We start from the raw sequence: 16,706 nt of genomic DNA on the forward strand, positions 1-16,706 counted from the left end.
ATCTAGCACCCAGAAACAGACATCTAATTGTCATTTACCTTTGCTGAGATACCTCCTCAACTCCAAGCACCTTATAATGAGTGAACTGAACCACTAAATACCTGAACCATTCAGCTGTGGAAGGTCTATGTTGAGCTAACACAGTTGGGTTAGTGATAGATCCTGCTTTAGGTGGGGTTGGGGCCTATTGCTCATAGTTATTAAACCATACATCTTGGAAACGTGTAAGGTTGACTTTGGTTGAGGACACTGCAATGCAACTTCCCTCTTTTATGGTTTGTATGACCTTAGCCACATGCTTGTAAAGAATCCTGCAAGAATAATGACTAATGGTACACACATTGTCAGTAGAACATCCTCCAGGAGTGAGTTGATGCATTCAGAGGAAGAGGCGACAGTCAAATATCTCATTAAACAATCAACTTTCCTTCACGCCAAGTTCATATTTATAGTAGCAACAGACACTGCCATTTTGTTGACCATTTCACTAACAACTTGATTTGGAGCAATGATCTTCAGGAAGTGTCCAGTTTTCTCAGTTGGTGAAATCATGCTCTGGTCTCTGACCTTAATCACCTCTGATGGTTGAAAATATTTTTAAATGATTATTGACAATTGACAACTGATATATCTTTTCTGTTTAGTTTTGCATGGACATTAATAAATACTCCTCCATCTGATATTTGACTTGTATCATTTTAAAATACAAGATTATAGATTAGCCATTCAGACTCTTGGTATTTGGTTAGGTCCTGACTTCTCCGTATCTCAACCTCATTTACCTGCATTTCTCCACAGTTCACGACAGCCTTATCTGGTAATAATCCATTAGTCTTAGTCTTAAGAATGTAGTTGACCAGCATCTATAGACTTTTGAGGAGAGTGTTCCAGATGTTCACCACTTTTGATGGGTTCTACATCTTGCTCACTTTATGTAAGCAATAAGATTTCTTTATATGGGGTAGCTAGTCATGACTAATTACAATCCGTATTACAAAGGTTGCCTCCAATTTCATATGTTGTGTGGTCTTGTAAGTAATAATCCTGGGTGAAACCACATCATTTCTGGAAGTGCATATGACCTATATCTATAGGCATGCTGCTGTTTACATATGACTTATTTTTTAGCTTTTCTGTAGAAAGACAGTAAGGTCCACTGAAACCCTTCAGTCAGCTGTATTCTAAATTAAATATCATCATGGTTCAATTGGTATGCACTAAGTTAGATATTTATGGATGCCACCCCAGGTCTAGTTGCTCAGTCCAGGGTTAGCACTTCAGTGTTACACTGAAGGAATACTTTAAAATTGGTAAATTTGTTTATTATTGTCACATATACCAAGGTACAATGAAAAGCTTTGTTTTGCATGCCATCCATGCAGATCATTTCATTACAACAGTGCATTGAGGTAGAACAAGCGAAAACAATAACAGAATGCAGAATAAAGTGTTACTGTGTTACAGAAAACAGTGCAGGCAGACAATAAAGCGCAAGGCCATAACGAGGTAGATTGTGAGGTCAAGAGTCCATCTTACTGTACTAAGGGACTGTTCAATAGTCTTATAACAGCGGGATAGAAGCTGTCATTGAGCCTGGTGGTACGTGCTTTCAGGCTTTTGTATCTTCTGCCCAATGGGAGGGGGAGAAGAGAGAATGTCCATGGTGGTAGTGGTCTTTGATTATGTTGGCTGCTTTACTGAGACAGCGAGAAGAAGACAGAGTCCATGAGGGGAGGTTGGTTTCTGTGATGTACTGAGCTGTGTCCACAACTCTCTGCAGTTTCTTGCAGTCACGGGTAGAGCAGTTGCCATACCAAGCCGTGATGCATCCAGATAGGATGCTTTCTACAGTGCATCAATAAAATTGGTGAGGGTCAAAGGGGACATGCCAAATTTCATTAGCCTTCCGAGGAAGTAGAGATGCTGGTGTGCTTTCTTGACCGTGGCATCTATGTGGTTGGACCAGGACAGGCTATTGTTGATGTTCACTCCTTGGAACTTGAAGCGCTCAACTGTCTCGACCTCAGCACCACTGATGTAAGCAGGAGTGTGTGCACCACTCCCTTCCTGACATCAATGACCAGCTCTTTTGCTTTGCTGACATTGAGGGAAAGGTTGCTGTTACGACACCATGTCACTAGGCTCTCTATCTGCTTCCTGTACTCTGACTCATCATTATTTGAGATTTGGCCCATTGTGGTGGTGTCATCTGCAAACTTGTAGATGGAGTTAGAGCAGAATCTGAACACACAGTCGTTAATGTATGAGGAGTAAAGTAGAGAGGTAAGTTCAAAACTAATTGGTGGAAATATTGTTTCAGCAAATGGGTGGGATATCTGTACAACTGACATCCAAAGTTGACAGTAGAGGCAGGAAACATTGATTTATTTTAATACAAATTAGATGGACTTCTTTCAAATAATATGAGCAATTTGACATGAAATATTCTGTGGGTAAAAGGTGGCTTTGACCACATGGGTTGGAATTTATCTTGAGTGGGACCTGCTGCATGTACCTACTTTCCACTTTCCCTACACGTTCTCTGGATGTGGAAGGCCAAACTTGCAGGCCCAGACCATGGCAGAGCTGAGCAGCAAGGCCCTAAATGACAGCAGGGCCGTGAATGACATAATAAGAAGACACAGGCAGGCCAAACAAACCCCACATACACAACCCCCTTGAGAAACCATTGTTGGAAATTTGTGCCTGAACTCTGCTTTCTGTCAGTATCATCAATTTTTCAATATTCCCAGATGCAAAACTGAAATAATTAGAAAAGAATTAGAATTAATAAAATCAATTAGAAACACAAACGATTTAAATAGTTAAACAAAATGCAAATAATTAAACCTTATTCTTGCCGTTCCGTCCTGCAGCTCAGTATACACAATCAAATGAATGGGCTTGCTGAGGTTAGACCTGGCAGACAATCCACGTATAAAACCTGGGAAACTTTGGTAGTTTCTAGTCTCCATGGGTTCCAGAAGAGCAAAACTGGGAAGTTACAAGTGGGGCCTGCCCTTCAAGTTCAGGACCACAATGTTCACACAGGAATCCCAAAGCTTACCAATATTTATGCATGGTTTTGATAAATGTTTATTATTAACTGGTATTTTTCTTCTCTTTATGTTGTGGCTCCTCAATCATGACTTCTGATCTTGAGCAGTGGAGTGCCCCTTAGAATTCTAATTACCAAGAATTTTACTTCACATCTAACTTTTGTTAAGCAAGTTTTTATTAAATGTGAAATCAGATCTAACCATGTCTAACTTACCTTATAACTAATAAGAACACGTTTTGGGACACACAAGGAGAATTTTACACTTCTTTGGACATATTCTTCATATTCTTGAACATATGCTTTGGTTCCGAAGCAAGTAGAAATCTGGGACAGAAGAGAAAATGTTTGAAACACTGAATATTTTCTCACGTAATGTTTTTGCTTATCACTATTTGTTGAAATTGCTCTACTTTACAATCCTTAGCCAAAAATTAACTTAATTCTATGATTATATGCAGAGGAGAGAGGTACATTGGCTCATGGCTAGAAGACTGTAAACATGGAAATGGCATTGTTATCACACAATCAGGACTCTGCTACGAGGGCAACTTCCAAAACAACAAGATCACTGTGAGTAGCAAGTAGTCTGTCCACTGACCCAATATAGTTTGGACCATCAGCCTTCCCTTCTCCTGCCTTCATTAAGTTAAACTGAGACCCTGCCTGCTGCCTCTGTGGATGTAATTTATCTATTTGTGCCTATTTTAAGAGGAATGGACAGTGTTCCCTGTAGCTTTGGCCAAAATTTATTCCTCAACCAAAATAAGTAAAAAGGTCATTTCAGCATAAGTAGAATGCTGTTTGCAAATTGGCTATTGAATTTGCTACATTACAACAGGAGTGAAAGATGTTATTTCAAAAAAAAATTTGAAAGCATTAACGACTTTAACATTTGTTAATAGATCCAGGTATCTCTTCCGTTAGAAGCCCAGCATCCCCAGCACTAAGGCCTAAATGCTGAATCTGCCTTGGGCTATCCCCTGTGTGTAAATATCTAGCGTTTAACAAACAACATGTTGACCTTAGCTTGCTGATATGATTCAAAGTGTACCAATTATCCTAAGCCATGTTATTCTTGATATGGCAGTATTTTAATCATTTTGTGCAGAAAAACAAATCTCATCAATCTCTTCTTGGTCTGAGAATGAACCTAAGGATTGAATCACAGAACCATACAGTGGTTACCTCACTAATGGAGGCCATTTACCTTGTGTTTATACCATTTCTCATATAAAAGCAGTCCATTTAGTCCATTCCCCTGCCTTCTCCCCATAGCCTTACATTTTTCTTTCCTTTCAGATTCTTAGCCAGTTCCCTTTTCAATGCTGCAATTGAATCTTACTCCACTACTACTCCTGGCATTGCATTCAATGCCCTAACAACCCCACGTCAAGCACCCTCATTCTGTGTCTTTGGTTCTTGACCCTTCTTCTAATGAACCAGTTTCTTTCTATTTACTGTCATAGAGTTATAGAATCATAGAGCAATACAGCATGGATACAGGTCCTTTGGCCCAATGAATCAATGCCGTTCACAATGCCCACCCAGCTAGTCCTAATTTCCTACGTCTGGCCCATATCCCTCTGAGCCCCGCCCCTCCATGGAACTATCCAAGTGCTTCTTAAATGATACTATTGTATCTGCCTCAACCACTTCCTCTGGCTGCTTGTTCCATGCACTCACCACCCTCTGCGTGAAAAAGTTGCCCCTCAGGTCCCATTGAACTCTTTCTCCTCTCACCCTAAATCTATGCCTCCTAGTTTTGGACTCCCTTACCCTGGAGAAAAGACTGTTACCATCCACCTTATTTATGCCCCTCATGATCTTATAAACCTCTATAAAGTCACCCCTCACTCTCCTACATTCTAAGGAATAAAGACCTAGCCTGGCCAACCTCTCACTATAACTCAGGCCCTCTAGTCCTGGCAACATCCTCATAAATCTTTTCTGCACTCTTTCCAGTTTAACCACATCTTTCCCATTACAGGGTGACCAAAACTGTACACAGTACTCCAAGTGTGGCCTCACCAATGACTTATACGACTGCAACATAATGTCCCAACTCCTACATTCAATACAATGAATGATGAAGGTCAGCTTGATAAACGACTTTTTCACCACCCCATCTACCTGTGACGCCACTTTCAATGAACTATGCCCTTGTACTCCTAGGTACCTCTGTTCCATTGCACTTTCTAGTGCCCTACCATTCATAGTATAAGTCCTACGCTGGATTGACTTTCCAAAATTAATCACCTCGCACTTATCTGCATTGAAATCCACTTGCCACTCCTCAGCCCACTTCCCTAACTGATCAAGATCCCCCTGTAATCCATGATAACCTTCTTCACTATCAACAACACCTCCTAATTTTGTGTCATCCGCAAACTTACTGATCAAGCCTTGTGCATTCGCATCCAAATCATTTATAGAGATACCAAATATCAAGGGTTCCAACACCGACCCTGTGTCACACCACTAGTTACCGGCCTGAATTCCGAGAAACAAGCTTCAACCACCACCCTCTGCTTCCTACCTCTGAGCCAATTTTGAATCCACTTAACTAGTTCTCCCTGAATTCCATGGGACCTAACCTTCCAGACCAACCTACCATGTGGGACCTTGACGAAGGCCTTACTAAAGTACAAATAGACAACATCCACTGCCCTACCCTCATCTACCTTTTTGGTTACCTCTTCAAAAAAACTCTAAAAGGTTCAACAAGCTTGACTTTCCACACACAAAGCCATACTGACTCCTCCTAATCAGACTCTGTCTATCCAAATGCTGGAAGATCCTGGCCCTCAGAATTCCCTCTGGTAACTTCCTCACTACTGATGTCAGGATGAACACCCTGTAGTTCCCTGGCTTGTCCTTGCTACCCTTTTTAAACAATGGAACAACATTAGCCACCTTCCAGTCTTTGGAAACTTCACCAGTGGAGAACGATGAAGCAAATATCCCTGCAACGCCCTCAGTAATTTCTTCTCTAGCCTCCCACAAAGTTGGAAGATGCACTTGGTCAGACCCTGGGGATTTGTCCACCTGAATGCACTGTAAGGCTGCAAGTACCTCCTCCCTGGTAACATAAACGTCCTCCAAAACATTCCCACTTGTTTCCCTTAGCTCTTGAGTAACCATGATGTTCTCCTCATTAAACACCGAGGAGAAATGTTCATTCACAGTCCCACCCATCTCCTGTGGCTCCAGACATAGGCAGCCCTGCTGATCTCTAAAGGGACCCATTCTCTCCCTAGGCACCCTTTTTACTCTTAATATAGCTATAGAACCTCTTGGGATTTACACCCAATGGAAGTGTCTTTACACTTCATCTCTCAGATCACCTCACAGTTCCAAAGAGACAGCCCCAACTTTTCCAGTCTATCCACATAACTAAAGACTTTAATCCATGGAATTACTTCAGTAATTTTTTTCTGCATCCTCCATAGAGCCATTACCTCTTTGCTATAGTTTGGTGCCCAGATTGGACACAGTAATGCTGTCATGGCCAGACCTGTGATTTATTAGAGTTTATCATGACTTCCTGTTCTCCTACATTCTGCCTCACTTCCTTGCTATTCTTCTCTACTCCTCTGAGATCCTGACCTCCTTCACATTGAATACTAATTCACTTTCTTCAATTTTGTTAAATCAAATGTTCTTTCTAAACTGCTCAGCATCCAACATTATATTTACTCTTCATATATTCATCAGGGTCCTGGAACAATTTTGTCAGAGGATGATTCTGCCTATGAAGGAGAGTTTACAGAAGACCTAGTTCTAACTGGAAAGGTATACATTTTGACCTGTATGTTGTAAACAGGATATTTATTGTAATGTTGCGAGGTAATATTGCAACTCTATAGAACTCTGGTTGGACCACACTTGCAGTATTGTGTTCAGTTTTGGTCACCTCATTATAGGAAGGATGTGGAAGCTTTAGAGAGTGCACGGAGGAGATTTACCAGGATGCTGCCTGGATTGGAGAGCATGTCTTATGAGGATAGGTTGAGTGAGCTAGGGCTTTTCTCTTTGGACAGAAGGAGGATGAGAGGTGACTTGATAGAGGTGTACAAGATGATAAGAGGCATAGATTGAGTGGACAGTCAGAGACCTTTTCCCAGGGCAAAAATGGCTAACATGATGGGGCATATTTTCAAGGTGATTGGAGGAAGGTGTAAGGGGGATGTCAAAGGTAAGTTTTTTACACGGAGAGTGGTGGGTGCGTGGAACACACTGCTGGCAGAGGTTGTGGGGGCAGATATATTAAGGACATTTAAGAGGCACTTAGATAGCCACATGAATGATAGGGGAATGGAAGGCTATGTGGGAGGGAAGGGTTAGATAGGTATTAGAGCAGGATAAAGTGTCGGCACAACATCGTGGGCTGAAGGGTTTATACTGTGCTGTAATGTTCTATGTTCCGTTTGTGTATTTAGTAATGAAGTCCCAGCTGGTAAATAATTGCAAATTTGAAATGACTTATGGATAGGGAAGATTTCATAAACAACCACTCCTGGTGTTCACCATTGCACTGGAAACATGCCCTGGGAACTTGGCTGCAGATGTCACTGAGCTCTGTGCAATGTTTAATTAATTAGCTGAAAATTATACCAGCAAGGCTGTACTCATGCTATCACTGCCACCATGCAGTTCACAAAGTATTAATTTGTAAAATATATAAGATGGAATAGGAGTTCAGGATGTCCCATTATAGAAGAATGGATGTCTGAAAATTAGTTATAGGCTGATACTAATTGAGGGGTTTAGAACGTTTAAGCATGCAATAAAACAATAGATTTACATTGCATTATTAAAATAGTAAAATATTGTGAAGCACTTGTAGGGTATCAAAGGCAAGAGTTATGAAGATACAGATAGCTGAGCACTGTGGGGCTTTGGGAGATTAAAGGTATGAGAAGATAGGTGAAGTATGGAAAGACAGGCGTGCTGGAAGTCAACGTAGGTCAACAAGCATGGTTAATGGACACAGGGCTTGGTATGATTTAAGTTTGCAACATCAGAATTTTGGATTAGTTTAAGCTTAAGAATAGTGAAAGATGGGAGATCACTAAAGAGTGCTTAATAGGCTAGAATTTATTTTGGTCAAGGCATGAGTGCCGGGAGGTTGTTGGAGTGGATGCAGGCAATGTAGCAGCTTGAACAGCTTGCTGATGTAAACTGTAGCTATTTACGGTGACTAGCTGCAACTCTTTCTAGGACTAATATTTGTATTTTTATGAAGGAGCCAAGATAAAAGACTGTTTTCTATAATACTGTAGGCCTCCGACATTGAAAGAGAAGAACCGAATTAGTGATTATCTGACTTCAAACTTCAGTTGAAATTATTGGGAGGTGTAGGAAGAAGATTGAGGGAAGGAATTGTATTTGTAATTCATAACTGTATTTTGCAGGAGCACATGGCATAAGATTGAAACTTCTTTATCAGCAATATCAAGTCCAACTTGAGCAGAATAAATTACTTCTCTAATTACAGAGGTGACATCAACAATGTAGCACAAAAGAAGGGCGAGGGAAAGGAAACCACTGATCTGTGTCATGGTGTTGGGGTAAGGAAGCACATGGGAGGTAGTGATGGTGAGAATAGATAAATATAGCCAAATGTGGAGGAAGGGAATAAAGAAAAAGGACAAATGATTTTTGTTGCAATGGGAAGGGGGTGGGGTGGTGAAGGAAACAAAAATAGAAAGATGAGCACTGATTTTACCAGGGTCAAGGGAGAATAATTGACTGTGATTCTGGAGGTTGGTGTATGAGGCAGAGGGGATAAAGTTGAGATGGATAAAGAACAAAAACTCTGTTGCATCCAGTTTTAGTTGTATTAAAAATTCCAGTGAGTGTTTGCTAAATTGGAGACTGTTCAGAGGTGGGTTCTTAAATTAAATGGATATTTCCCATTGAAAGCATCAATCACCAACAACAACAGGCCCAATAAATCATTGAATCAGATCACTGACTTTTGACAGAAGAACAATAATTGAATAGGCCTATCATCTCCCAGTCTTATAAGGGAAGATAGCCACTGCATAAATGTTTCATGGTTTTAATAACAGGTAAACCTCCATGACTTAATGAATTAATGCACTGTTTTCAGAAAAAAAAACATAATCAGCTTGTGTCAACTGTTTACAATGTTTCTCTGGGATGCTCCACTAGTCTAGTACTGAAGTTAATGCAGGAGACTGAGAGATATCTTGCAGCATTTCTGCTTATTTGTAAATGCACTGATCTGTGATTATTACGATCCAGGGAAAACTCACCTTTAGCAGTGGATACAGCATTGAGGGATTGTTCAGTAACAAGTGGGGAAGTGGGTTGAAGACCAGTGGAATATTCTCCAAACCTCCCAACGAGTTAGACCCTTTGATCACCAGCAAACTGTAAGTATGAATTGTCGATATCCAAAGATTGTAAGTCACAGAATTAACCATAAAATTCTCATTACGTTGCAAAAAGTTCCACATAGACAGTGTTACGTTTAAAGTGGAAATGTAAACATATGAGGAAAAGTCAAATGTGAAAATAGTCATCTGCAAGAGGGCTAATATAGCAGGTTGAAACATCACCTGTTTCAGGAAAATTAAAATCAAAAGATCAGCTGATAAAATAGAAACTTAGCTTAAGGGTTTTCAAAAGGCAAGTTAATTACAAATTAGACACTTCCCACAATGAAGAAAGGAAGTTTATTAAAAGCCAGAGCTTCCTAGATGACCGTAGATATAGACTAAAAAGAAACAGGAAAAGGAAGCTTTTCGAAAAGGACCATTTTATAATTTTGAAGAGATCCAAGAAAAATACATATTGGAGAAGGCTGTATTGGCTGTGTATATGAGAGCAGATTGAGAAATGGGTGAGTGTCTTATGAGAAATGTTGGACATGCTGGGCTCATAGCCATTGGAATTTAGATGAGTGAAAGGAAACTTGATTGAAACATGAGACTCTGAGGCTCTTGATACTATGGACGTGAAGAGAATGTTTTACTTGTGGGTGACACTAGAATTAGAGGTCAGTGTATAAAAATAAGGGATCACCATTTAAACAGTTAATGTGAATTTTTATCTCTTGGTCATTGGGTCTCTTCTTCAAATGAATATTTTTAGGACATAATTAGACAGATTATTGATAAGCAAGGGACTTGAGCTGAACTGGAAGGTAAACAGAAATGTAGAGTTCAGGTAACTGTCAGGTTAGCCATGAACATTTTAAATGATAGAGCAGACTCGAGGGGCTGAATGACCTACTCAGTTCCTAACTCGTATGTTTGTATGTAACAGCATTGTGCAAACTGCAGATAACTGCTCCTGCATCGTAGGTAAATGGTTTTGCTTAGCACCTGCAGCACGTTTAAGGGTTACCTTTCCCACAACCATCAGGTTCTTGAACCAACCTGCACAATTCTAATCCTACCTCAGCATGGAACACTACGGACCACCTCTTGCATTACCATGGACTTGTTTCTGATTGTGTTTATTTGCACTAATGTCTTGTTTTGCAGTCTTTTTCTTTGCTGTCTTGTATAATTTATGTTCTGTGCATTGTCTAAATCTGTGTCTGTGTTGCTGCTGCAAGCAATTTTTTCAATGTACCTGTACCTTACCGTACTTGTGCATATGACAATAAACTCGTTTTGACTTGATCCCTGCAGACCAAACAATCTCATCTGCTTTGGGCACACAACAATGGGTGTCACCCAATAACTCTGTGGCAGCTTTTGACCAACAATATCTTTTATTTTTATTCAACTTCTCCTTTAGTTGAGCCTTTGGTGCATTTTTGCTTGATATCTAGCTGAATATGTACATGGCTTTGTGCCCTATAATGTCGGCATACAAATCTTTCAACAAATCTAAATATTGCTCTAGAAGCATAGGTGGATATGATTGCAAAGTGGTCCCACTGAAGGCATTCTGCCAAACTGCCTTTAGTTCTTTAAGCCAGTATTTCCACGATAGAGCTGGTCCATGCAGTTGGCTATAATAGTTGTAACTTCACTTTTAACAATCATGACAAATCATGCAGCACATCTGACATAGTGTCTCAGAGTCTCACCAGAATATGTCTTGAGTTTCAGCATGTCTTTTGCCAATGGGACTTTACTGAGTTTCTTGATGTCTATAATCGAACATCCAAAAGATGTGTCAAAGTTCATAACAATTTACTGATCCTTTCGCTTTAGTTTTAAAATTGCTTTATTTTTCCATTATTGCTGCAGGCAGCACATATACTGTTTAAACCACACTCTGGGTCACTCAGCAGTTTCAATGTTACACCAGCCTCTCCTTTGTAGTTTCACTTGTCAGTTTATCTTGCAGAGTACCTACTTGGTCAATACTAATTGAGCTTGCCAAACTCTGTCTAGCCTTAAACGCTATATATATTTTCTCTTTACATTTAAAGCATATTGCTGGCCTAATGTGATATATAACTGACGGATAATCTTATATTGATAGCAGCTTTTCCTACCAGCTTCACCTTTCACCCTCATATTACACAGTCTTAGTATCAGAGCTCCCACTTCTGTTAAAGCTATTTGGCCATGTGCAGCATTAAATCTGATATAACATACTAGTCAAAATTCTTTTGCCTTTTTAGAGACCATCTCCATCAATGTGGCTATTTTACATGCACACTTGAATTAAATCTTTCTTGTATTTAATTATTTAGATTGAATTTGCCCATCTGTTAAATGAGTTTGTTCCACGGCATTCACAAAATTACAAAACCATGACAAATTATTTAACACCAGTTAATCATTATTCGTCTAGCCTGGCCTTTGGTTTCCAGTACTGAATGTATAACATTCCAGAATCTCTGAGATTAATGGATTAAAGTGATTCTGCAATCTTTCCATCAGCTCATCAAATGAAATATTTTTTGTCTAACTTAGCACCAGTAGGCAAAATGGGATACATATCCAAACCTTGTCTCTATTAGCAAGAGTAAGCATCATTTCAACCTTGCCTTCAATTTCAAGGATACTGTTTGTCCTGAAAAACATTTCCATCCATTCTACCTAAGAATTGAAGGAATGAGTCCTCTATCCGGAACACCAGGGTTCCTGATGTAACTGGATTGGGTTTGCACTTCCATTTTTCACCATTCACACTTTAACAGTTGCAAGGCTTAATCTGATGGTCCCAAGTACTGGCCTTTAATTTTCCTGTGTTCTACTCTGAACTCAAAGTCTTGTGGCTGCCAGTGCCCATGTTGAAATTACTTTGACTCACCCTACCACCAAGACTATTGAGCCTTAATTCTTTCTCAGCTTCAATTCTTCTTTCATTCTTCCTCACGCCCCCCATTGTAATGTATCCTTGTGGGTTCTTAGTGAAGTAACATGCAGAATATAGAGACTCACGTGGGAAACACCAAGATCTCTTATTATTTGATGTTTTTCTGAGACCAAGAACTTGCACTCAAAAGTATACATATGATTAAATATGTCATGCAATGCTGCCACACTTATTTAATTATACCACAATCCCTCTCTCCTTCTCTCATTTACTTAATTTTTCCAGATGTGCATATCACTGGCAAGGACAGCATCCATGTCCATTAATTGCCAATGGGAATTGCCCCAGAAAGCTCTGGTGGCTGAATTATTGAATATATTCAAAGCAGAGTGAGAGAATCAGAGGTTATGGAGAGCGGGCAGGAAAGTGGATGTGAATAAAGTTGGATCAGCCATGATCTCATTGATCATGTTTACTTATCATTCGGATCAGCACATACAGTGAAAGAAGTGCTAGAATAGAACATTATACAAGGCACATCAAGTATTAGATTGACTCACAATATTTTTCTGTGGTATATATCAATGCCTCATTCCACTGCAGAGTTCTATCCTGCAGAAATACTGATGCATAAAAAATGGATTATATCTTGAGCTTGGTTCAGTCAAATCTGGAAGAGAAGGTGGTAGAAAGGCATGATGCATGCAATAAAACAACAAGGTTCAGGTTCCATGGTAAGGTTCTTGTGCTGAGAGGGTTGGAGATGAAGAAATGGGGCATTGGAGAAATTGCCAAGGTATTTCGTTACAAGAATTATCTTGTTCAAATTGATAAAGAGATTCAAAAGTTTCATGTAGTGTGCTTGATCTATATATGAAATTAGTGAGGAAGATTGTGACACTGAATATACACCTGAAATGAGGTCTATATTGTTGGAGTATATTTAAGTTGTTGGAGAAAAATCAACAGAGAGCATGACTGAAGTGGGCAGAGAAGTAACAAGTGGTCCGGAGATGGACTTTTCACCAACGACATTCTTTGAGTCTCCAAGATCAACTTGAGCAACAACAACATATCCTTTGAAGATGAAAGTTAAATTTGTAAATGTTGTTAAAATAGCTTCACCCTTCTTTTAAAGGCAGAAATTGTTCACAAAATTCAATGCACCAGCATAGCCTTTGCTCTCTTGCGGCAAAAGGTATTTGAAGATCACAAGAACATAAAAGATAGGAACAGGAGTAGGCCATTCAAACCTGCCGCACCATTTTACATGATCTCGTGCAAACATCCTAACATCTACCTGTCAAGCCCCCTTAGGATGGTTGAATCAGGTCACCCATAGGCCCAAACTATTTAGTTTCTCTTGGTAGGACAACCCTTTCATCCTAGGAATTAGACTGGTGAATCTCCTTAGGATTATCTCCAGTGTCACTGTATCTTTCTTTTAGGTAAGGGACCAAAACTGTGTGCAATATTCCAGGTGAGGCTTCACCAACATCCTATACAATTGTGCAAAACTTTCTTATTTTTAAATTCCAAACCCTATGCAATGAAGGACAAAGTGCTGTTTGCCTTCTTAACTAATTGTTGGAACTGCCTGCTAGCTTTTTGTGATTCATGAACCAGAACACCTAGATCCCTCAATTCACTCACTTTCAGTCTCTCTCCATTTAGATAATAATTTGCCTTTTGATTTCTCTTACTGAAGTGCATGACCTCATACTGCCCATTGACAGTCTTTTGCCCACTCACTCAATCTATCCTGTTGCAGAATCAAAGTGTCATTATCGCAACATGCCCTTTCACCTATTTTGCTATCATAGGCAAATTTGGAAACCTTATGTACTGTTCCTTCCTCCATGTCATTAATGTAAATAGTAAACAATAGCAGGCCAATAGCTGATCCCTGCGGTATGCCACTGGTTACCTCTTTCCAGTTTGAAAAAGATGCAAGTATTTCAACTCTCTGTTTTATATGAGACAGTCAATTTTCAATCCATTTTAACAATCCATGGGCTTTTAATTTATGCATCAACCTCTTATGTTTCACCTTGTTAAATGCCTTTTGGAAATCTAAATACAATACATCTACAAGTTCTCTTCTATCAACTCTCCCCCTTGCACCCTCAAAGAATTTGAGCAAATTTGTCAAACTTCAGAGAAACCAAAACCTCAGATCTGGCACAAAACTCATGGTCAACCAGGCAGCAGTGATTCTGCCCTCCTCTATGTTTTGAGACCAGGAGTACATGTAGGAGGCATCTCAAGGCGCCAGTAAAATACCACCAGTGAAATACATTCAGTTTACTGGAAGGATAAGCAAACCAGTGTCAGCATCTTCTCTAAGGCCAGAATTGAAATCATAATTACTCTCAGTCAGTTAAATTGGTCAGGCTACATCATTCACAAACCCAACGTCAGACCCCTGAAACAGGTACTCTATTGCACACTCTGTTGCAGAAGGAGACACTAAGATTCAAGGAAGTGCTAAAAACTCTCTTGAAGGAGTACAGTATCCCCACTGACTCCTTGGAACCTTTGCCCCATGACTGCTCCAAACGACGCAAGGACATTTGGGATGGTAATGAAAAAGGCCATGCATCCGGAGCTCACAGAAGCTCTGCATAAGTGTCAGAAGGAGTGCACCAGCTCACAACCACCCACCTGACTGCTGCAACAGCCACCATCTACCCTATACAGTATGTGGAACAGTCTAGGGTTCACACACTAGCCACTTTAAAGCCCACAAGACTGGAATAGAAGCAAGTCATCCTTGATTCTGAGGGACTGTCCACAAAGGAGGAGAATAATAATACTTAAAAAAGTGAGACATTGCTGTATGACATACTTAATCATATGTATTGTTATAGACATGTGCACAATCTGAAAAACCTTAAATAAATTAGCCTGTTTCCTTGCACACTCCGCATGTTAGTTCACTAAGAACCCACAAACAGGGATGAATCTGGCCATTGGAAGCAGTTATGCATCAACAGTGGGGAATCTTTAACAGGGTGAATAGGCAAATATATAAAAAAGTTAATTAATAAAAGTCAGTACAGATTTCTTAAGGTGTTTGAATTCATTTATTTGATTTTTTTTAATAATGGGAAGGGCACTGATAATAGTTAATATACCATATATGCATTTCCAAAGAACACTTAATAAAGTGTCATATACTAAATGGACTTGTTTGCAACTTTGAAATCCTTGTGATTAAATATGCAGAGGCTGAATAGATATGTAATACAAATGGACCAGAAAATAGTTAAACTTTGTTGGTTTTCAGACAGGAGGGTGATAAAGAAAACAACTTCAGTAGCCAATTCATGAGGAAATTCATTTTCATTCTAGCCAACTGGGTAGTCACATCACACCAGCTAAAGATCGATGGCAGGGGATCTATGATCAGATTCAGGAATTCCTCAAATCGGGCTCTGATGAGAGTTCAATGGAGTCCTTCCTTGGATTTTATTCAGAGAATGGCAAGGAACACCGGAAAAATCTGAAGAACAGGGTGACAACTACTAAAAGTCCTGAAGAATTTCTGTCTTGTGATGGGTAAGACTGTGTTTCTCCTTTTCTGTTAGTACCTTGCTCATAGAATAGAGAGTCATAGTCATACAGCACAGAATAGTCCAATTGGCCATGGAGTCCATGTACCCATTTACACCAATCCTATTTTGTTCTTCCTGCTTTTCCATCAATTTACCCCAGATTCTATCACTCCTCTATATACTAAGTGCAACTTACAGTAGCCAATTAACTGACAAACCTACATGTTTTTGGGGTGTAAACACCACTGGACATCAAGATTGAACCCCGGTCCCTGGAAATGTGAAGCAGCAGCTCTACACGTTGCTCCACCATAATATCTCTTTCTCTCTTCCCTTCTTGAAAATGATTCTGTATGGTTCTACATCTAACAACTCCCCCACTACATTAAAAGTCAGTAAGCAGTATGAGTTTCAGCAGGTTATTTTACAATGAAGTACATCAGTTAGGCTTCATCCTTTCCTTGTTTGGCAAATAACGTGAACAAGACCTTCATTGACAAGGGTGGTGTTTACTGCCTATCCACATTTGAGGGACCAGAGTCACATATTGGCCAGATTGAGCGAAGATGGCAGGTTTCTTTCCTTGAAGAACATAGTTTAAATTAGAGTCTTTGAGCTTTCCAGTCCCCTTTGCTGTTACAAGCTTTCTATTTCTGTTTATTTTATTGATTGAATTCAAATTCTCAACTCAAATTCTTTGGAACATTGTTCAGCAAACTATGCATTAGTTGTTTAGCAAAGTACTGGGCAACCAGGAAGTAAACTAGATAACCTGGCAGTATTTTAAACTACAGGTACTGAGCCCATAGATATCATCAACTGAACTCTAGTAC

At 39.7% G+C, this 16,706-nt stretch overlaps 1 protein-coding gene across 2 annotated transcripts in view; it reads left to right on the plus strand.

The window, feature by feature from the left end:
• Positions 1-16,706, plus strand: part of LOC127574434 (ALS2 C-terminal-like protein) — a 75,333-nt gene that overhangs the window by 42,647 nt on the left and 15,980 nt on the right. For both annotated transcript variants that reach the window (XM_052023442.1, XM_052023443.1), the window contains 4 exons: positions 3,520-3,631; positions 6,776-6,853; positions 9,332-9,462; positions 15,671-15,877. In XM_052023442.1, coding sequence (XP_051879402.1) covers positions 3,520-3,631; positions 6,776-6,853; positions 9,332-9,462; positions 15,671-15,877 — 528 coding nt within the window. The remainder of the gene's footprint in view (positions 1-3,519; positions 3,632-6,775; positions 6,854-9,331; positions 9,463-15,670; positions 15,878-16,706) is intronic.

The sequence above is a fragment of the Pristis pectinata genome, chromosome 9, assembly GCF_009764475.1.
Source record: "Pristis pectinata isolate sPriPec2 chromosome 9, sPriPec2.1.pri, whole genome shotgun sequence".
Classification (NCBI taxonomy): domain Eukaryota; kingdom Metazoa; phylum Chordata; class Chondrichthyes; order Rhinopristiformes; family Pristidae; genus Pristis; species Pristis pectinata.